This window comes from Xenopus tropicalis, chromosome 3, assembly GCF_000004195.4.
Source record: "Xenopus tropicalis strain Nigerian chromosome 3, UCB_Xtro_10.0, whole genome shotgun sequence".
In the NCBI taxonomy this organism is placed as follows: domain Eukaryota; kingdom Metazoa; phylum Chordata; class Amphibia; order Anura; family Pipidae; genus Xenopus; species Xenopus tropicalis.
The window spans coordinates 32,110,261-32,134,050 of record NC_030679.2 but is presented as its reverse complement, the minus strand read 5'-3'; the positions used below and the strand labels follow the sequence as shown (position 1 = coordinate 32,134,050).

General features: G+C 37.6%; 1 protein-coding gene across 3 annotated transcripts in view; it reads left to right on the top strand.

The window, feature by feature from the left end:
- Positions 1 to 23,790, top strand: part of kcnip1 (Kv channel interacting protein 1) — a 203,356-nt gene that overhangs the window by 92,038 nt on the left and 87,528 nt on the right. Inside the window, exon 1 of one of the 3 annotated variants that reach the window (XM_002937724.4) lies at positions 1,634 to 2,045. The exons of 1 other annotated variant lie outside the window; for it this stretch is intronic. In XM_002937724.4, the coding sequence (XP_002937770.1) occupies positions 1,985 to 2,045 (61 nt within the window). In that variant the 5' untranslated portion in view covers positions 1,634 to 1,984. Of the gene's footprint in view, positions 1 to 1,633; positions 2,046 to 23,790 lie in introns of those variants that run through there. One more of the 3 variants, XM_002937725.4, reaches the window with a different exon arrangement.

The window sequence follows — 23,790 nt, the reverse complement described above, 5'->3', positions numbered from 1 at the left end:
TATTCTGAATGGGCAGCTTGCCTGTTTTTACTACTTAGGTTTTCTGGCTTCTCATACTCCAAAAAAACTTACAGGCAGGTTAACTGGCTCCTAAAGAAACTGACTGTAGTGTGTTTTGTGAATGTCAAAGCAGCCTTAGATAGAGCTCCATGGGGCAGGGACTGATGGGAGTCAGGATCAGTCTCTGTAAAGCACTGAGTAAACCTGTTGGTACTTTATAAATAAAGGGTAATAAATAAATACAACTTTCTGGGGGTATTTTTGAAGAAAGAAAGTCCAAGTACAAGCCAGAGATGACATAAGGCTAATTCTGTACCCAGCAGGGTAGAACCACTTCTGATCTGACCACTTACCACCCCTGTATGTGTGCTGTGACACTTTACACTGGTAAGATTTTAGTCGAAATTGGATTGTGTTGCTCTCACTGCACACATGGGATGGTAGGGGCAGAATATCAGCTGGCAGTGACATTAGCCTTAGTTACCATTAAGCCTCACACAGATAGTAATGACTATATAGCACTTACCAACCATTCATGAACAAGCTGTTAACACTTACAGGGGAAATGTGTATCATTCTGTATGTAATAAGGGCATCTCTTCAAATCTCCTTAGATTTCCCTCTAAACTCCATGCATTTTTTTTCACTACTCAGTGTAACTACTATAGCATGGTCCCTCATTAATCATTGCCTTATAAATTATGTTTATAGAGTGCCCTACCGGCATACCCCAAGGAGACTCCAGCTCCCTGCAGCACCCTATAGGTAAATGTCTGCAACTCAAGCTTCCAGCTTAGGGAGGGGGTGCAGGTAAAGTCTCAAAACTGCATTTTACATTTGCAACTTCCACATGGGCACAAAATGGAGATATTTACTTTCATTTTAGGTTCCCATTTCCCTGGTATTATGTTTTTAACTTACTACTGCATATACAAGTGAACATCATAATCCACAGAGCTATCTGCTGTGAAATGAGCTATCAAGTGCGCCTTGCCTGAAACTATAACTTAACATTCCGATCACAGCTGTTTCCATGTTCAAATGGCCATTACAATTATGCAATTCCGCCAGTGCTTCTTTAGCATCAGAAAAGAGACTTGCTGCAGGCTGCAACGACAATGACAAGAAGTCAGTTTCAATCAGGAGGAACCCTTTGTTTGCCAGATAAAATGTGTGGGGAAAAAAACAAAACATTTGGTACTCAGGTGATGAAATGCTTTTACAAACAGCTATATAATTACATGGATGTGAATAAAGGCAAAGCAGGCTTTGAATGCAGCAGCAATTAAAATGCATGTGTCTGTTCAGACAAATAAGCTTATATGTTGCCTGCCACAATCTAAATGTAAATTAACGTGTGGAAATGTACTGTACATTCCTCAAAGCTGTGATTTACGCCGCTTCTCTGCTTCCATTTCATAAGACAGGTTTCCATTCATTCGTTATTGGTACCCAGTGCAAGTCCCCTTTTATCCCTTGGGAGCCACACTGTGCCTACAGATGTGCAGTTTAGCCTTCACACCAGAACCAATGCATTGATGTGGTTCTTTTTTCTTTCCACTGTTCTTTTTTTTTTTTTTTATATAGTCAGCCTGTGGGAGTCATAAATGAACAGCAGAAAAAAAAAAAAATAACAATCCTGTGTGTTCATGTGGATGTGCTCCAGGAGATGTTTTGATGCAATCTGCTGCCAGCCCTCGTCTAAGGGAATCTACCTAGCATTTAAATTTTGATGGGGAGCTGCTTTGAATAATAACTGTGAAGGTTGTGAGTCAGTATATGTGTGTTGATTGAGGAAGAGAGAGAGGGAGAGAGAGAGAGAGAGAGGGAGAGAGGGGGAGAGGGTAAAAGAAAATCTCAGTGCATAACGCTGGCTGAAAGCAGAGCTGCAGTGTGTTTTTTTCCTCCTGGAGTTGCCAGTCCAAACCTGAATTGTATTCGAGGGAGATTAAACAAAAAAAAGTCACACAAGTACCGCTTCAATATGGGTGCAGTGATGGGCACGTTCTCCTCCTTGCAGACTAAACAAAGAAGACCCTCAAAAGGTAAGAACAATTTCCCTTCTTCTCAAAAAAAATATGCCTGACATGAATGCCACTGATCTCTGTGTAACCATGTGCAGTCTCTAGCCAGCCTCGTATTAACCCATGGTGCTGCCTGCTGCTGCTGCACAGGTTGCTGCTATGAAACACGGATATACAGTCGGTTTGATAGAAAGGCAGGGGGGAAAGATAGGGGCTGCTGTGGTGCTGCAATGCTCCCTCCATGCACAGTATATTGCTTTCATTTGCTAGGATGAAAGGGGAGGGCTGGTACATGTTGCACAAATCTGCAAGAATAGAATACATCAAACCTCAGCACAGAACTCTGTAACCATAATATCTCATAATAAGCAACACAGTCCTTGGCATGGTCTTGCATGAAACAAACATGGCATAGGAAACTGATACAAAGCTTCTACTGATGGTTCTTTACGAGGTGTATGTCTTTTGGTTTTGTTTTTTTTGGTTGGGGGGGGCGGATAAGTCAAATGCGTGAAATTGAAAAAACTAAAATATTAATGGGATTTTAGGAAAAAAAAATACAAGGGAAATGGCTGAGAGAAATAGGTAGTGTCATGGTTTGTTCCGTATATTAAGGCCAATCAGAATAATTTAGCGGCTATATAGAATTCGCAGCAACTGAATTCACAGCCATTTCATTTTCCAAACCTAATTATAAGGTGATAAAAAATGTATCTTTTTATGTATTTACTAACTGTACCCAAAAACAACAAAAGGACTAGATTTAATCCAGATTTTCAATTAAAAAAAGGGATATTCATGATCAAGATATTAATCTGAATTGGACATTCTTGATATGATGCTTCTTAATATTTTTGCTAGCATCATTTAACAAGAAATGGTCCTGGAAACTGTTGCTTCCATCACTGTAGCGTCTGTGTTAAAGTCAGTGGCATGCAAGGAAAACAATCCTGTCAGGCACAGATGCCTGTTGCACATTAGGTGTTTATATGCTTTAGAAGAGTCACTGTCTATGAAAACTAAAGAGCAACATTTTTAGAATTTCTTTTTTTTATAGTGGGTTTGGTTTTCTACTAAATATATATTTTTAAATCTGAACATATCCAAAATGAAAGGGCCATCATATATTACTTGTAATTGGACAGAAAAAAGAATTGTTGGAGAATAAAACTTAATCATTTCTTTGACAGTGAATGAACTATTCCCATTGTGGTTAAAACCAAGATTCTTACTTTATTACTATCACTATTTATTTATAAACAACCAACATATTTGTCAATGCTGTACAATGGATTGTGGGAGAACAAGCAGAAAGGAACGTTGGAACATCCATACACAAACCCATTCAAACTAAGACATAGGCCCTGCCCCCTACCCAAATGAATCTATGGTTGGGAGCAAATGTTATATATGTAGTATAGGCTTGCCAGTGTTGCACAACAGGTAATGGTGCAGTAGCACACATTAAACTGAACTGAGTTGAGAATTGAAGAGAGTTGTGAAGGGCATTTTTTATTATGCTATATTTATATAGCACTGACATTTATGCAGCACTTTAAAGAGATTGTTCATCATTCTCAGCAGTCCCTACCCCACTGGAGCTTACAGTCTAAGAGGCCTATCAGATTTGCACTCACACATTAGGGACAATTGGATCTGGAGCCAATTAACCTGCCTCTACCCATGTAGACATAAGGACAACATATGAAATCCATGGACATAGTGACCATAATGGAATTGAACTCAGCACACCAGCACTGTAAGGCAGCAAAACTAACTGCTAAGCCATGGTTCTGCATTATAAGGAGTATTGTAAAAGTAAGGTGAAGTTGAGAGCTGTTATGAAACCAAGACATTTGCATTTCTTCAAATATCAGTTTGAAAGCAAGTAAAGAGAAGCAGATTCTTGGGGAACAATTAAGGGAGATTTGTTATTATTCTGGGGAAATATCAATGGTGAGTGCTAGAGAAGGTAATAAGAGAGGGCCAAAGTAGGGTATCACTGATGGAACTAAGAGGTTGTTTTTCTTCAACAGGAGCAGATACATACAAAGTAGCAGGACTGTGGATAATTTTGAATGTAAGTGGGATTGTTATTAGTGGAGGAATTGGAGTGGGGAGTAGGGAATTAGGAAAGAAATGGCTGGAAAGGTGAGTGTGAGGGATGCATGTAGTACTAAGTGTAATAGAGTTGAAAGGCAGATACTTGGAGTAGTCACACAAGTACCGCTTCAATATGGGTGTAGTGAGATATAATAAGGACATGGGCAAGATTCTATGTGGCACCTGCATTGAATCAAGATCAAGTTCTTGTAATGTAATGCATGTAAAGGTGACAGGGGTTGGTGGTAAAGAGAATGTGGGAAATTAAATAGAGGGACAAAACCTAATAGAAATCATTTACGTAAATGTTGTTTACAGTTAGGGAAATGTCAGGTGCAGGTGTGACATTTCATATGGACTTCTGTTCAGGGGTTTTCCAGGCATGTGGTATCAATAGAAATGATAAGTTGTGTGATGTGTATGTTTAAGTTACTTTGTCTGGGCAATCTGTGGTGTCAGCAAGAGCAGTAATAGGGCCAAGGGATCCTGATAATAGCTGTATGTCTAGGTCATGCATTTTTCATTATGTGCCTGGAGATTTTGATTCATATGTTGATATTGCATAGTTTATTCTGAAGGACATGCATAGATTATGGTTATTCTTACGATTAGTAATCGTTAGTTGAAAATATTGTGAGAACAGAAAAAGTAAGATCCAGAATGTTACCTATACAGTGTGTATGTAGGGCAGTCACTGTGAGACAGAAGAAAGAGAAAAGGAAGAGGAATTTGAGGCCACTGGGGTCTATGGACTCTCATTGACAGATGAGTACAAGAAATGAGGAGCATTACAAACAACACATTACAGTACATGCAAACTCAAATAAATGCACACATTAGTTTACTGCTTAGTGATGCAATTTCTGTCACTGAAACTTATAATTATTTATTATTTTATTTTATAATAAAATCTGTGCCCCCTGTAGTAAAATAGGAAGATATTGGACGTCACCTCAGAGTTCCATGATTCCACAAAACTTAGAGGTGGCATATTATATATATATATATATATATTGTATATACCTTTAACTACATATATAGCATGTCATATAAAGAAAGGCAGTGTATTTATATGTCCCCCGATCTTTTGGGAATGGCAATGGGGGGATACTAAATAAATATACAGATAATGTCCTGAATATTAAGTTTACTGGATATGTGGAAGTTAATCTAATGAGTAATAAAACTACAAATGTCAGAACAAAGCACATACATTGTATTTGTAGATAACAGTTATACACACCAAGTAATAATGGCTTTGAGCTCATGAACATCTGCAGGAGTTACTTAATTGTAGGTGTAAGGAAAAGAGCCAATAATTTAACAAAGTGATTGTGCATTGTTATAGAAGAACAGAAACCATGAACTTGTCTACAAAGTTAAATGTAAGAAACATATATAATTTCTTCTAGAGTTTAGAAAAATATAGAATCCACTTTGAAAGCAGTTTGAAAGAAACCGCAAACAGAAGGTTGGGACTCCTGCACCAGCAACCACAAATGAAAACAATAAAGTCACAGTCTACTAGCGTGATCTAATATTGTGATAACTAATTTATTTTTATATTGAATGACAGACAAAAAGAGGCACACATTCTGTACAAAAACAAGGCATAATTACCATTTTCATTGTTCTGCATAGAAAGGAACATGTTGTACAAAGTACTGTAATAACATAAGCAAAGATTAGTAACCCATAGGAATCAAAGGTTGGCTTTCAAATAGACCAGGAAATACCTTTCTTTACTTCTAATGTGAAAACGTTTATGCTGAATATATCTTTAGATTGATTAGCAGTTTAGCATGTTGAAACCGGATTTATGTTAAAGCTTTAGATAAATATACTGTAACTCAAATAGCTGGACTTATATACAGGTTAGGTTCAGGGACCTTTGAGCATCTGTTGCAGCAGACAAAATGACACCACCTTTTTTATTTATTTAATATATGTTATTTATATAGCACTTACAAATGTATGCAGCACTTTACAGACATTATATATCATTCACATCTGTCTTTGCCTCAGCAGAGTTTACAATCTAAGGTCCCAAACACAGTAGGCTTAATTTTATTAGGTATGTTTTTGGTACGTAGGAGAGAAGTGGAGCACCCAGAGGAAACCAACACAGAGAACATACAAGTGTCTTGAAGATTGGTGGCTTGCCACCTGTCTAGTCTTTATCTGGATAGCACGGTTTTCAATCATTTGTAAATCCAGACAGGAATTTTTAGCCAATGATGTGGTAAACCCCACCCCCTGATGTCATAAACACACAACCAAAATGTCACTCATCCTGTCCCCCAACACTATCCACCCTGCCCTCAATGTCATCCACCCTGCCTGCCACCAGGACTTCCAAGCCACAAAAGGTGGCAACAGTATTGTATACAGTGCCAGATCTGAGGAACCCAGTGCCACAGGGTAGTCAGGGAGTCACTATACTGCCCCGCTTAACTCACCCCCACCATGCACTTACTTCAAGTATTAGTAGCAGGTTAAGGGGGGGCTGCATTGCTAAAGCAGAGAGCTTTCTACACTAGAGATGCCCTAAACATTTTCTTGCTAAAAAAAAAAAAAAATGAAATTTGTCTCTTAAGGATACAAGGTTATCTCCTTGCCTTATGGCTAAAATGGCCCTTATATTCTTATTGAGGGAAACTAGTTGTCTGTTGTATCAGCCTTGGAAATCTGAATCTTCCTTTTCTCCTGGAATAATCAACACTGACCTTGCTGCTTCAGTTACATAAAGAAAAGGGGGAGCCTTTTAACATCACAGTGTTGGCCTCCAATGTCTAAAGAAACACTATTATAGTGCAGCATATATGATACATTTGCATGTTGTTAACAAGGCATCAATAAAAACACCAAATGATATAAAGCTATACATAAAATAATAATTATAATGGGATAGACCAAATACAGCAAATTTAGGCTTGAATGGCAAAAAGAGCCCACTTCAACAGTCTTAATATGTGACCTAAGATCTATACTGATTTTCTGGTGTGGTAAGTTATTATTCTTCATATTTTTTTATTTTAAAAAAATGCCTATAAATGTATCAGTGTATAGGTGGATTAGACACCCCCTGTGAATGTGTCTTAGATAACCTGTTCATATTGCATTGAGCAGTAACTTATAATACCCTACTCCATCCGTAATTGAAATGCTTTTTAACAGAACTAGGCCCAAAGGATTAATATTTCTAAGGTTGAACTAAACTCCTGTCTGTAATTGAGCTGTGGCAGGCCTATAATTAACTAAAGCGAGATTGCCAAACATGGGGGGGGGATTCTGCAAATCACAATAGAACCAAGTATCAGCCATACATAATGTATTACCTATCCTGGATCCAAGGAAGTCATGAAATCTTTTATATCAGGTCAACGCATACATTAACAAGCTGAACTTATAGGATCACTAGGTGGGTACATAAATGCCATACATTTCTATGGCTACCAAAATCATTTTTTTAATAACAAATGCCCATGGTCTTTTAAAGACTTCTAAGTAGAATTTCACATTTCTTTCTAATACAACCTCAGAGCTTTTAGTTTTTTGGGAAAAAGAAATCAGGCTTTTTAAGAATAATTATAAAAAAAATAAACCTGGATTGTAATTTAGATGATCTAATTGCATAGTCTTTAATTTTGCCCAGAATAAGCAAATGTAGATTATGTAGACAATTTTACAAATCATTCTATCAATTTTGAATGAATTTGACACTGTGTAATATTTCTCTGATGCTGCTGCAGATGCACCACAAACACATAATTCAGTTGTCAGCGTATATTCTTAAGTATTCCTGTAGTTAAATGTAATTGAACATTCTGTTCCTGCATCCTTTCAGAAATGTCTTTAACAAAAAAAATGTTTAAAAAATATTTAAAAAGTCATACTTTTTTGTTTTTTTTATTCTTTGATATTTATAAATTATTTAAACTGTCAGGTATAAAGTCTCAACTGATACATAATCGATAGGGCTTGATTACCCTAGCAACAAGGCTGCAGTTGAGAAGTCAGAATCAGAACAATCAATAGACAAGGACCTGGAAAGAAATATAAACAATTCCAAATAAAATAATGATACAATGAAACCCTCATAGACTATGTGGCACATTCATGAAAGTACGAGTTTGAATCCTGATATGGGAAAAATTTGGATTAGATACAATTGATTCGGATTAGATGATTGCAAATATCACGAAAATGCTTATGAAAAAATCGTAATAGTCACGATAATATCATATTGGCAATCCGAAAGTCACAAAATGTTTGTTTCGAACGATCGTAAACGGCGGGAAAACCTTTCTGACTTTGATCCTTCTGTGCATGATTTTGGAAGCCTCCCATAGGACTCAATGGCACTCTGTAGCTCCAACCCGGCCCAAGGAAAGTCTCCCATAGGGCTCAATGGCACTCTGCAGCTCCAACCCGGCCCAAGGAAAGTCTCCCATAGGGCTCAATGGCACTCTGCAGCTCCAACCCGGCCCAAGGAAAGTCTCCCATAGGGCTCAATGGCACTCTGCAGCTCCAACCCGGCCCAAGGAAAGTCTCCCATAGGGCTCAATGGCACTCTGCAGCTCCAACCTGGCCCAAGGAAAGTCTCCCATAGGGCTCAATGGCACTCTGCAGCTCCAACCTGGCCCAAGGAAAGTCTCCCATAGGGCTCAATGGCACTCTGCAGCTCCAACCTGGCCCAAGGAAAGTCTCCCATAGGCTCAATGGCACTCTGCAGCTCGAACCTGGCCCAAGGAAAGTCTCCCATAGGCTCAATGGTACTCTGCAGCTCCAACCCGGCCCAAGGAAAGTCTCCCATAGGGCTCAATGGCACTCTGCAGCTCCAACCTGGCCCAAGGAAAGTCTCCCATAGGGCTCAATGGCACTCTGCAGCTCCAACCCGGCCCAAGGAAAGTCTCCCATAGGGCTCAATGGCACTCTGCAGCTCCAACCTGGCCCAAGGAAAGTCTCCCATAGGACTCAATGGCACTCTGCAGTGTCTTTTTTTTGTTATCTTTTACTATGTATGTGCTATAATTAAATATTTATTTGGTTGGCTTGTATGAAAAAATTCTTGTGCTTAATATTAGTGTGAAATTTTTTTTTCGGCTATATTTTTAAACCTTCATAAGCATTTAAATAAAAGAAAATTCTCAGTATTTTCATGTTTCTAATCACCAAATAATTGCAGCAAAATTACAGTATGGAAACCCCCCCTATTAAACTCAAAAATACAGTATATACAGTAGCCCACTTTGTCAACAACTAAAGGGTAAGTGGTGCCACAAAGACCTAAACTACTAGATTACTATATGTCAAACATATAAACACATTTGTCTTTTTTTCACATGCTATGTCATATATAGCTGCGTTTCCCATATTTTCCCCTCCAGATCTAGCTCTGATTACTAGACCAAATAATTGAACTTGATGCTTGACTTCCTTTTTGATGTTCATTGATTTTTGGCATCGTTTGCAAGCCAACAGACACAAAAATGGAAATTATTACATCTACACTTGTAACATTTACAAATAAATTATTTTTTAAGGGCAGATTTTTTTTCTTATCCAGCGGGTCCCATTTCTTAGATCATTTAGTTCTCTGTTCACAAATGTTGTGGCCTACATCCTCTATTCCCTAAATGAGTCTATACTGTATACTCTATGGTTTATAGGATAAAATGTACTAAATGTAAAAGAGACTGATGTCAGATAAAAGAGTCACAGCATGATTGATTAATATGTCAAAATGCCTAGATGAATTCTTGATTTGTATTCACATATTTACCTAGGAATCATACATTCCCCCCCACAAAATATTGTTGACTGTAAAAAGAAAATGTGAATTTAATATAATTGCAGTGAAGCCTGCGCTCTACATCTTGTTGTACCTTGCTGTATTTTTTATATAGAGAGGTACCTTTACAATTTGGGGCCTATTTATCATACTGTGCAAAATGATAATATCAGGTCTGGAAACAGGTGGCAGGTAGGAGCCTATGTTCTGAATAACATGGGTTATACATGTATTTGACTTGATGATAGGCAGGGAATATTTTGCTATAAAGAAGGGTGATTTAATAATGATGAAACAAGAAACCAGCACAACACATACAGTGCAAAGTAAAACGAAATACTTGAGTCCTTATACCAGGACAGTGGTCAGAGGTAGGCGGCAAACACAAACAAGCCCATGATACAAGCAGAAGGTCTGGGATGGCAGCAATCAAAAAGTGTCTGCTAAACAGGCCGAGGTCTGGGAAGTCTGAAGACAAAGGAAAAGTCCAGTGAACAGGCTGAGGTCTGGGAAGGCTGAAGACAAAGAAAAAGTCCAGTGAACAGGCCAAGGTCTGGGAAGGCTGAAGACAAAAAAAAAGTCCAGTGAAAAGGCTGAAGTCAACATCAATTGATCATACATGAACTGGACAAGGGCTCAGGAAGGAAACTAGGCAGGGAGCAGGCAAGGGTTCAATAGAGAAACAGGCTGGATCAGGCCGGGGACCTCAATGATCAAGCAATACAATGTGGTGTGAGGCAAGCTTAAATAGTTCCCCTGATTAAATTGAGGCCACATGTAGCAAACAAGGAAGGAAAAGTAAATGTTGCAGAAGGTATTGGCAGCCATTTAAGGAAACTGGCCAGCGCCTTTTATTAGCAGGTTCAATACAATAGGTTCATTACAGTTCAAGGCACAGTCCCATTTTTGATTCCACACCATACATACTGTAGATAAATCAGTGTAAAATAAACAGCGACTTTATCAAGACGTGTGTTTTATTTTATGCCGCCTGAACACCAGATTTGACACATTTATTTTACACCACGGCAGACCTTGTGTAACCTACTATCAATGGGAAAAATTCAAGTGGCAAATAAGTTCCAGAGAAAGGCCCTATGTAAAAAAAAAAAAAACATGAAGGATGAACGCCCTGTTTTCCCATAGCATTTTCAAGTAGGTGCTTCTGTTTCCATCAGATGTTTACATGAAGGTACACATGATTACTGAAAATCAATACACAGCTTGATAAGTATGCCATTTTTTATGCTGTGATGCCTGGTGAGATCTGGTGTATGTGTGTGCTTGCTTACACATTAACGACCATCTTTGGGTTATCTCCAACATAGGGCAAAGGGCTAGACAGTCAATATCTCATTAAGCCACCCACATTAGCTAAAGAATTACAGCCCCTCACACATTCAGATCTGCTGATGGTTCATACATGCACCAAGGAGATAACCAGCAGGAGATTGCAGGATGGTCTTTCCAAATGATATCTCATATAATACCTATACACAAATGTTTTGTAAGTAAGATCAGATGCAGCTATACTGCCCAACCAAAGCTACAGTATGTATGTATAGACACCTCTAATTACTGGTAGCATTGGTAACTGGTATAATTTATATTTGGAGTAAAAAAGGGAGAGCGCTAATATTTATGCACTAGTGATGAGCGAATTTTTTCAGCAGGCATGGATTCGCAGCGAATATCCACATTTCCCCATTGGCGAATTGTTTCGGGAAACTTCTGTGAAAATTCTCAGCAGAAAAATTTGTTGCGTCAAATTGGGCGCGATCGCGTCAACAGTGGACATTAAAAAAAGTGTGGGCGACAAAAAAATTGATATGTGCAACAAAAGAAATCACGTGACAATGCATTTTGTTAATTTTTCACCGTTTTGCAAATTTTCTTGCCGTTTCGTGAATTTTATGGCGAAGCGAAACAGGACAGATTCGCTCATCACTATTATGCACCAGTGATAACGAATGATTAACCTGAATATAATTAGTACTTTGTATGGAAAGTACAGTAAATGCCAGGCCAACAGAAAATGTAGATGCTTTAGGAGCAGATTATGAACGATCTGTAATTTTTATTGAGCTGTTACCAATAGTTGCTGCCTGGGAAAAATATACCGATCAGTTAAGAAATAACAAGCTTTTTTTGAGTTGTTAATCTACCCCATTTACTCACAGTGTTGATTTCAATGTAATGCTCAGTATTTTTAAAGGAGTAACAATTTGGTGGGGTGTTAGATCTCAGTGCTGCCCCTGTGCTCTAACAATCAATAGCACGTGAACGCAGTTTGACACATTCCAATGAATGGACACATTGGCATGCTTTGATAAATGTGTGAATTCCTTAAAGTGTACCTATCACCCCCATATTGTTTCCCATGCCAGAGGTGTGGGCTAATAGAGTCTGCACTCTGGTTGGGGGAAAAAAATTGTTTTGTTTTTTTTAAAAATAGCCCCCGTCAGCACTAGGCTGCACGCACCAGGTGGCCATGTTGTTTGTCGTGTATGCGCATTATGAGTGATTGTCCTCACTCACATATTATTTCACCTCAGGTGGGGAAACAATATGGTGGCGATAGGTCACTTTAATGCTAGCAGAAAAGGCTTTAGTAACTTTATTAATTGTGATAACTGCTATCAATTCTATGAAAATCCTTTGGAATTTCCCAGTTTGAATTTTTTTAAATCTGTTTCTATATCTTTAAAAACACCGTAAGTTTTTCTGTGTATAAGCAGGGCATGCAAAGAAGCAGCTTCTTTATGAATTAGACCCCTGGATGTCTACCTGGTTAAATATAGTTGTATAGTAAACATGTTATCTGCTGTTTGCTATTAAAACCTGTCTCCTATTTTAGTGTGTATTAAAAACATCTGTTATTCGCTCTATTGTCTAATATCAATAAAAAATGGCTGCCCCCATGGCTACATAGAAGCTGTTTTTTATAAACTGTACTCCAGCCTTTGCAGCAAACACACAGTTTCCACCAGAGAGCAGTAACATAACATATTATTGAAATGCAAGAAAACCCCTTAATACTTTGGTTTACTAGTCCTTTAAAGACCAATGGATTTACATAAGACTACAGTAAAACAGCAGTGATATATTTGAAAGAGAAGCTGCATAAATGAATTTCTAGATATTTCTCTTTGATTAAAATGTAGCAGTAACCCATTTTAAAGCTTCTGACATAGATACAATGCTGAGTGATGACACAAGCACATTCTTTAGATATGTGCATTATGTAGCATAAAATTGAAAAGCAAAGCTAGCTCAACTTCAGTAAATGTCACTTCAGCTTAAATCTTTTGGCAGCAGAACTGGGACTCTGGATTAAGAGTTGCTTTAAAAAAAAAAAAAAGCATAGAGGTGACCTTTGCTTGGGTAATCACGCTTTACACGGCACGCTATGTAAGACATATTTTCAGCAACGACAAAATTGATGATAGGCCTTTTAATCGTTTTAAGACCTATAGCAGTGATTTGGCAGCAATCTACAGTCTAGTCTAATCACTACTGATAATTAAGGAACCAATTACTGTACATATCACTCAAGCTTTCATTTTCAAACACTTATGAGACCTTTAGATGTACGTTCCATGCAAAACCTGTGTGCAAAGATGCAGGATACGACGGGGTGGGGAACCAAGCAGCAACGCTATTTGCCTTGGGCGAGATACCCAGAGAAAAAGATCCAAGCCTCCTTAGATGTTGGTTCTGTACTGTAGGTTTGGCGCTTCAAGTATAGTATAAACTAACATATTCCACAGCACTTTACAGAGATAACACATCATCCACATCAGTCCCTGCTCCAGTGGAGCTTACAATCTAAGGTCCCAGTCACACACAGACAGTCAATTTTATCAGGAGTCAATTGACCTTCCTGCATGTTTTTAGATCACCATAGTTTGCGTTACGCAGCCAGTGTCAATAACTCCGCCACTCAGCCGTGCAAAGAACTACTTCAGTTTAAATCTAAAATGCACCCAAATGTGAAGCCAGTGCATCAGAAATTGAGACTTTCATCCTATAATGTAAGATATGCTGTCTCCCAGGAACTTAAATAAATGGCAGAAATTGGTTTGAGAGAACCTAATCCTCACACTGGGCTTTCATCGACAGTGAGAAAAACTGGAGGCGTTTGACTGTTGGTAAACTTTTTAAAGGCGGGAAACATATTCTACATTGAAACAAAAACATTTGAAAAATAAAGTAAAAGTGATATTTGTAAAGTTCTTCCTTTGGTAATTTTAAAATGGCCACTATTTCTAAAGTCACCAGACAGAATCCATTACAGTTATAGCTGGTGATATTTCTGAGGGCCGATTCAGCACTGAGTGTTGTCCTATGGAAGCCTAGCTGGTGTTGCCCCCCAGGTTTTTTTTGTGCCAGAGCTGGTCTCAACTCGCCTCATTGCAGCAGCTCCCCCGATATTTATAAAGGTTTTTGTTATATACTCCAGAAATGTACAACATTAACTTTACACTGCCTCAGAGCTGGTGTAACCCATTAACAGCAATAGGACTTCTGGAATAAGCAGTGGATTTTACGAAGATGTATAATTGATAAAGGAGTGTAGTGTATTAACTTGCTCAATAAACATACAAATCAAACAGAGACAATACTGAATAAAATCACTAGCAAAGGTAGTGCCCATTGGGCAATCGTGGATTCTTTTTTTATTTGATAATTTTAATATATAAATAAAAAAAAAAAGCTCCAGGTTGCCGTGCTGGCTGAGTATTGGGCAGGGAGTTAGACTTTATTACTGTGTTCACATTAAAATGTAACACCGTCAAGAAAAAAACCATGACACTGTTCTGTGTTTTTTGGGGGGCTGACAAACGTGGGAAAGATAGTATGAGTTGTACATTGATGGTGCAAATATAACTAGTGGTCTTTTTAAAAGAAAAACAAATAACAAAACACATTAAGTAAATTAAGGGGCTGATTTACTAACCCACGAATCCGACCCGAATTGGAAAAGTTCCGACTTGAAAATGAACATTTTGCGACTTTTTCGTATGTTTTGCGATTTTTTCGGATTCTGTACGAATTTTTCGTTACCAATACGATTTTTGAGTAAAAACGCAAGTTTTTCGTATCCATTACGAAAGTTGCGTAAAAAGTTGCGCATTTTGCGTAGCGTTAAAACTTACGCGTAAAATGCGCAACTTTTCGCGTAAGTTTTAACGCTACGCAAAATGCGCAACTTTTTACGCAACTTTCGTAATGGATAGGAAAACTCGCGTTTTTACGCAAAAATCGTATTGGATCCGAAAAATTCGTAAAGAATCCGAAAAAATCGCAAAACATACGAAAAAATCGCAAAGTACCGATCATTACGAAAAAAAACGCAATCGGACTCCATTCGACCCGTTCGTGGGTAAGTAAATCAGCCCCTAAGTGTTGAGGAAGTGCAACAACACTGATAATCATTTGGTGAATACAAGTTTCACTTCTTTCTATCCTCAACTATTTTTCCACCTTGGGGTTTTTAGGTATTCACTTTGACATAAGCTCCATTCCTTTTTATGTCCCTATATCAGAGAATCCAAAAGAGTGATGGTTAGTTGGGACAGGGGTGCTATGTAGGAGCCATTAGTTGACCTTTTCCATTACACTATACAGGTGTGGGGGCCGTTATCCGGAAACCTGTTATCCAGAAAGTTCTGAATAACAGGAAGGCCATCTTCCATAGACTCCATTTTAATCAAATAATTCAGATTTCCTGTTTTTCTGTAATTATAAAACAGTAGCATGTACATGTTCCCAACTAGGATATAATTAATCCTAATTGGTGACAATTGGGTTCAATTAATATTAAAATTATTTTTTAGTAGACTTAAGGTAAGTAGATCCAAATTACAGAAAGACCTTAATCTAGAAACCCCCAGGTCCCGAGCATTCTGGATAATAGATCCCATACCTGTATTGGTTTTTGTTTACTAACACTGACGCCTGAATAAGCCCTCAGAAATAGCTGCAAACAGTTCAAAGCTAATTACTAATTAATTAAGCCCCACTGTGTTTTCACTTTCATATCAAATGTGTAGCAACCTCAAAGACCCTGAGTACGGCTTATTAAAAATGATAAATTAATGGAAAAACGTGTTGTCTGACGTATAGCATTACTGGCAAAACGAGTTAAAAAACGTATGACATCCCTTTCCTGGGGAGATTTTAGTATAAATTAATTAAAATCAGTTAATAATAAAGCAATTAAAAATTATATGCATTGTTAATTATAAAAAAAAAATAAGATTAGTAAAGCTGACTGAGAGTCATCTACAAAATACAACAAGGGTTGTGTCATGCAGAGGCCTTGCATGGATGCCTAAGTAATGGGAACATGGACAAACAGAACAGTCTTTAAAAAAAAAGCAACTCAGAAAAGAGTATGAAGCAGCAAATATGACTTGGACGGATGTAGCTTCCTTTTCCTACAAAAATAAACAGCAGAACAGAGACCTAAGCAAGATAAGTAAAATAGCAAGGAGCTCCCTAGAGAAAGGCACAATGTCAAAACCTGCAATTCAGACTATGACCGTAAAGAGCCAAAGACTTAACATTCAATCTTAACTTGATCACAAGAGATTACAAGAATGATGGTTAGGAGGTAATGTCTAGGAACTCAAAGACATCTTCCCCACTGTGACCAGGATCAAGGGCCTAGAAACTGACAGGATAATTAATCCTAAAAAAGGAGATAACTATTAATACAACAAAGAGATATGAAAGACAAACTTAATGGAATAATAGAAGACCTAGAAAACCAATAAGGTGAAGACTAAGTCAAAGACCGATAGAATGTGATAAAAAGTATCCCGAAAAAAAATGCCAGAGCCGATAACCTATGTTTTGTCTATAATCCCATCCATGCTACATACACTGTTTCACAGCCGTTCACCGAAGTCTAGTACCAGAACTATCACTTAGCCACGGCAGCTTTTATCACTGCCCTGAGATTGATGTTATGTGAATTAATGCCACAAAACTGTATAATGGGTGAGATTTGAAGTAAACAGTCAGTTTTTAACACAAGCAGAAATCATTAGTAAATTGAAGTGGGGAAGCGTGATACGTATAAATGTATTGTTAGCAAATCCATTGAGACTAAGTCATACAGTAAAAAATCAATATAACTGATTAATTAGCCATGATTGAATTTGATAATATATTGATAACATTGTAATAATTACTCTATGAAAACAATTAATTGATCATTTGTATAAACTATGCAATAGTTTTCAAATACATTTGAATTTAGCGGGGCATATTCATCAAAAAGTAAAAATTAGAGCTTGCCACGTTCTCCAGAGTGAAATTCTTCTACTTAATATTCATTTCTATAAGATGTTTTATTTATCAAAGGGTAAAAGGGTAAAACCACAGAAGAAATTCTATGCAAATTGAGAACAGTACAAAATATTTCTTACAAAGAAAGAACATGCACAGTTGGGGCTAGCCAGAAATCAGCTTCAACTGCACATGCTCAAGCAGGGTCCATATCGACAGTGAGACCCAAAGCATTTTATATTGAACTGAAGATGGCACACCCAGGTACGCTGCTGCGCTGCTCTGCTTTTTTAGGTTGAGATTTCTATAGGACCTTTTTTTAAAGTTATAGGCTATGCGAGAAGGGAGAGGTGAGGGCTTTTATATCTGGAGAGGGTGTAGTTCTCCTTTACAATAATATCACTTCTACCTGAAACTACTCATTCTGTCTTACAGCATGGGAGGAACAAGACTTATACTTGAAAATACCTAATAATACTTTATTTTCTAAACTGAAGCTGACCCATAGAGAACCAAGGATGAGATTTAACACTAAAGAATCATCAGACAAACTTTATGCAAAGGTAGATCACACATCTGGCCAATCACACATAAAATAACAACTCATATACAACATGTGCTGAGTCAGTAAATAATTAACAGCAAGGGTACTGTACAACAGATTATATTCCAGACATAATGGCATTATGAGCATTATTGCAAAGCAGCTAGTATATTGCAATTGCTTATTGCAATCAAGACTTTAATACACAAGATTAAGTTCCCAACAGTATTATAAACCTAGATCATGTAAAAACCAGCTTGTACTGGACTAATACAAGAATAGCTTCTGTAAACAATGTTGCAATGAAGCTGGTATTACATACATATACAGGTTTGGGACCAATTAACCAGAATGTTCGGGACCTATTGGATTTCCTTTCTGTAAATTGGATCACCAGTTTGGATTACTAAAATAATTTAAACTTGAATTAAACCCAATAAGACTGTTTTGCCCCAATAAGGATTAATTATACCTTAAATGTGAATGACAGATCCCATACGTGTACTCATTAACAAAGAAACATACATACAAAATGGGAAAATCTAAGGATCTATATATGTACAGTATATCTTATAACTGTTAATCTTAACCTGATGCTGCAATACTACTATGTGTATTTGTCATGGGCTGACCATAGCCATCATTATAGCAGAATTTACTAATGACAACTTGACAATACTATCGATCAGGACCTTTGGGACCACTCAAGTGGTACTACACACTAAAGCAGATGCAGCAAGTAGAAGAGCAGCTCAGCCAGGCTTCTCACAAATCAGATGTGTTGGATATGTCCAGCATTAATTGTCACGAGGAAGGATAACTCCAAAATCCTTAACGTCAATGGTTCCCAAGCAATCACCAGGCTAACAGTCTATTTAAACATCATACAGAGAATCTATTTGAGAGATGTAGGAAGTAGAGAAGGTCAGTGGTTTCTCACATTATTACAATTTTTTTTTAATTGTGCATATATATGTATCAAAAAGACCAGCAACACTAGGGATTTGTGAAATTCAGATAAGTACAATATATTCATGAAAGCAATGCCAATTGGACATGTCAGCCCCAGTTGGGATCTTTTCAAGGCAACCAAACCTACAAACCACAATCATACATAAACTGGCAATAACACTCTACTAACTGAGGAATTGACCATAACAATTTACATATACATGATCAAAGTCACCAAAGGACATCAAGAAAACATCCAGTGCAAAACAATTTAAATTTAAAACAAGGTTTTTAAAGTCTCATACAGGTATAAGATCTATTATCTGGAAACCCTTTATCAGTGCCGGCCCTAGGCCCTGGGCACCACCTTCCTGCTGCACCGCCCCTATCCTGTCGTGTGCCCCCCCCATTAGCACGCATGCATGCACACTGGCAGCGAGGGGATAGGGAACTTGCTGTGTGCTCTACAACAAGCATGACACCCACACTATTTCTAGTAAGGAGCGGATTGTGGGGGGCACAAGGGCATGAAATAGGGGTACATAAGAGGTATGTGCCTATGGCCCCCCATCCCCCAGCATTGTGCCCCAGGCATGTGCTTCTTCTGCCTACCCCTAGTTCTGGCCCTGCCCTTTATCCAGAAAGCTCCGAATTATGGCTTGGAGTTGATCCCATCTAAGATATAATGAACCTTTATTGGAGGAAAAACAATCCTATTGGGTTTATTTAACATTTAAATGCTTTTTAGTAGACTTAATGTATGGAGATCCTGATTACGGAAAGATCCCTTATACAGAAAACCTCAGTTCCCCAGCATTCTGAATAAAGGGTCACATACCTATATGTGCTACAATCATACATACCCATATATACATAAAAAACATATCAAATGCATATGTTAAAACACATAAAAGGTTACAAATGTACAAGTCAGTTAAAGCAGTACCCTAAACTTCTGACTCAGTATAAGTCAAGCTATTACCCTAGCTACCTATATGACAACATGTTCAACACCTTGTATATAACATCAACATGCTGGATAATACTACCGATGTACTAAATTACACGTTACAGAAGTATATAGAAATTAAAATACTTTTCATAGGGTAGCACTTTCCCCGAGGAGCCACACAGTCTATTTCAAGTGTTACGTTTCCGACCATTGATGACCACAGGCTGTTTAGAGATATCCTGCAGAACATTATTGGTTTAGAATCAAGGGTGGCTCTGATTGTCAATCGATGCATGATCACTTATTCCCTCAATTGTGTACTTGCTTTTCCACAATATATGATTCCACATGGACATTTATTTATATATACAGAATTACAATACTAGTGTTAGATATGGTAAAGCTTCCCACTGTGGAAACACCAGTTACAAACTAGTCACAAAAAAGCCCAAGAATGTAACAGTACAGTTGCCAAATTAAAGCCAAGAAACTGCTTGAGCTATGGACCTTTCTTTATTCTTATAGACTCTGTTTTGCTCAAATGGGGTTTGTCCAAGGAAGAGAGGAGAAAGATAATATATTGACTACTGAACTTTATTTAGATAGAAAAAGATAGTAAGATTTCCTATGATGCTCAACGGGGCGATTTAGAAAAGTCATTTTTTATTTTGCCAACAAAATAATTAATAGAAAGATAATATATATGGCATCATACCAGATACCCTTTGCTAAGGTACAAGCAAAGTGGACCCTGTTTGCTTTGTTAGTAATAGAAACTCTCAAAACAATAATAGTTTGGGACTGACAGTGCAATGTGGGGGGTGACTAATGTACTGATTTTTAATAATTATGAATACCTACCTAACATTGGAATGGCCTTAAACAAATTTGACTTGGAAGTGACAGCTTAACTCTGGAAAACTATATGACTAAATGACAGCTTGAATCTGCAAGTCTGGATGACTTGTGTATGAATCAGCTCACACCAGGAGCTTCCAGGTCTGTTAAAGTTCATACAAAGCCTGCAGCAGTTCTTTATTCAGAGTTAAGCTCATAAATTAAGCCAAATAGGATGAAATTGCTCTTGATTGCTAATGCCATATATATATATATATATGTATGTCCCAATCATCTTCTCTTTTCCCCTGATTATAATTATCTTATTATTCTTATTATTAATGACTTGAATCATCCCTCTTACTAAGCAGGCATAGGCCTTTCCTATAAGGAATTATCAGTGATTTTCAACTTGGTTTCTAAGAGGTATTTTGATTGATGTACCTTTGTTCCTACTTTTATGTGTAATTTTGGATCTTTTATCTTCTTATCTCCTTGTCTGTTCTGAGAACCGCTGGTTTCACTTCATGACCCTATGAATTATACATAACTCACATTTTGTAGTATTTGATTAAGCCTTCATGTTTTTTCAGCTTAAGTAATCATTAAGCACGTTATTGATTATAATCCAGCATGAGCAATTATAAGCACCGTATTGATTAAACCCTACTCTGAGCCAAGCACAAGCAAATATAAACACATTTTTGATTATATATTACTTATTAATGTTTGTATTGTATCTTTCATGAACTGCAGCCCACTACAGGGCCATGAGTAATTTCCAAATCAACTGGACAAAGAAGCATTAAATATATTCCTCCCAATAGATCTGTTAAATTTATCAAAACTTTCATTTTAAGAATTGTCATTATGAAGAATATATTACATATAGGGGTCCAAATATTCCAAAGATGTTGAGCCTACAAAGGAAATAAGAAACTGACTAGGAAATCCACCTCATAAAAAGCTAATATATGGTAGAAAAATTGTAAGCACATTTTGTACATCTATGTATTAAATATCTTTATGTATTTTCACTAAGGGAGCATAACCTTTTGTGTTTTTAATATGTGGAAAAGGTTTTAGGGCATTGTGGTAAGATCTCAGTTACTCCAGATAGATTACCTCAGATTCAATCAGGTTGGTCTCAGCTCCCGCCACACTGTATTCCACCACAAAACACAAATCTTTTAAATAACTTGGGTGCACGTGGTTCTTTAAAAACAGGCTAAATGTCTTATTGGACACACTTTAGGTTGGTTGGTGCTAATTCTGATTCTACGAGATCAAATCTGTAATTGCTTCAGATACTTTCTGTTATTCACATATTCCCAGGTATGGTAGAGATAGTATTTGCCTGCCTTGGTGAAAATCCCCAGCTTTAGACCAAGCCCACAATGGTTTATTACAAAAGGAATCTATTCCTGAACCCCTATACTGGCAGCATTAACATGGCAGGGAACTAACCCTTACTGGTCTCCTCGTTGGAGCCTTTAGCTGTTCTACTAACCACCCTAATCTTGCCTCTTAGTCCTAGAGTGAGCTATTACAAATATTTTCTAGCACTTCACCTACTGGAACCTACCTCCATTCCAGACCCTTTAGCACTCATCACACCTGTTTAAGCTAAACTAGGGGAATCCTGACACCCCTTGGCCAAATACTGCACTGCCAAGGGATCCCCTCCCTACTGCAGAGCTGTCAACTTTAGAGAGAAGATGTCCGGGAGATCTCGTAAATTTTGGGGGCGGGGCCATCATCTGTGATGCCATTGTGCATGTGCAAAAGTCATTCTATTGGGAAGTTAGGTTTCCTGTGCATGCACATTACATCCTGCTTGTTAAAAATCACATTTTTAAGGTTTTGCTAAAATATCAGTGGAATTGCTTCAAGTATCAGGAGACTGGGGGATGGACTTTTAAAAACGGGTAATTCCCAGAATAATCAGGAGGGTTGAAAGCTCTGATACTGTAATATAGCCCCAAATCTAGCTAGCCATTGGCAAAACCTTTACCCCCTTATATATATATTAAACTTCTATTTTTCCTCTGTCACATCAGTAGTGATGGGCGAATCTGCCCAGATTTGCTTTGCCAAAATGACCAAAATTAGCCAAATGCATTACAATCAAAACATTTTTTTCTACCGCACAACATTTTTTTTTTTACAGCCATTGGAATCTATGGACATTTATTCGCGACAAAACCAGGTGAAAAATTTCCCTCATCACTACAGGCATCGCTAATGCAATTTTAAAGACGTCCATTGAATAACTACTGCCTGATCCACTTTGATCCACACTTTTACCAAACCTAAAAAAATAAAAATAGAAAAAAAACTTTGTACTGACAGAAAATTCAAATGTTTCTCTCCGAATGTTAGTAATTAGCTATTCTATTTGCTGAAGGCTTTAACAGATGGAGAGCGTAATGTTTAGTATGTGTGCCGCCCCATTGAACACTAATGTAGTTCTAGAATGCTAAAAGATAGATTAGTCTTATGAAGACATTTATGTCCGGCAAGCCTCCTATGAGAACTGTATCTTTTATGCCTGAGACATAAAATGTCTTATCTATACTTTCAGTTCAGCACATAAGAGACTCGTGAATCAGGCTTTGAAAAACATAAACAGTTGTCAGTGGTTTATCAAATAAATTAGGTTTAAAGCTCTTTAAGTCAGTCTGCAGTGAAGTAACCTAATTAGCAATCTGACTGGTGCCCGGGTAATTAACTGGTAATCATCAGAAGACATTCGTTTAAGACACATACGTTAAATATTTAACATGCGGAAACAAGATAGAAAATGGGTTAAATTTAAAAATCCATTTCAAGCTATAGAGACATCCATTCTAAGCTTTGTAGGAAAAGTATTATAGGAGCTCAATGTTGTGGGATTTATAGAAACTGTTTGGTGAAAGGGAAGCTTCATGGGTTTTGCTCCTAAAAAACAATTATTCCGCATATTTGTAGTTCACTTCACAACCATGTTACAAGGATTATTTTATATTTTTAAGGACAATTTCAATTTGTAAATTAAGTACTCAACTGCAAGAGAGACTTTTGCTTGTTTCATAGTGCAGAACTGGGCTGCTGTGTAGCTCAGGCTTAAATTCCCCTTCCATTACAAAGGGATTAATATCTTTGCATCTGAAAGGCACAGCTTTATTAAATTGCCATGCAGAGTGATATTGGCAGGGGAATACTGGGGAAATACTGTATAGGAATTCCATCAGGCCACAGCTAAGATCCACTATTTTCTGTTCTGTACCAGCCCAAGGCAACCACA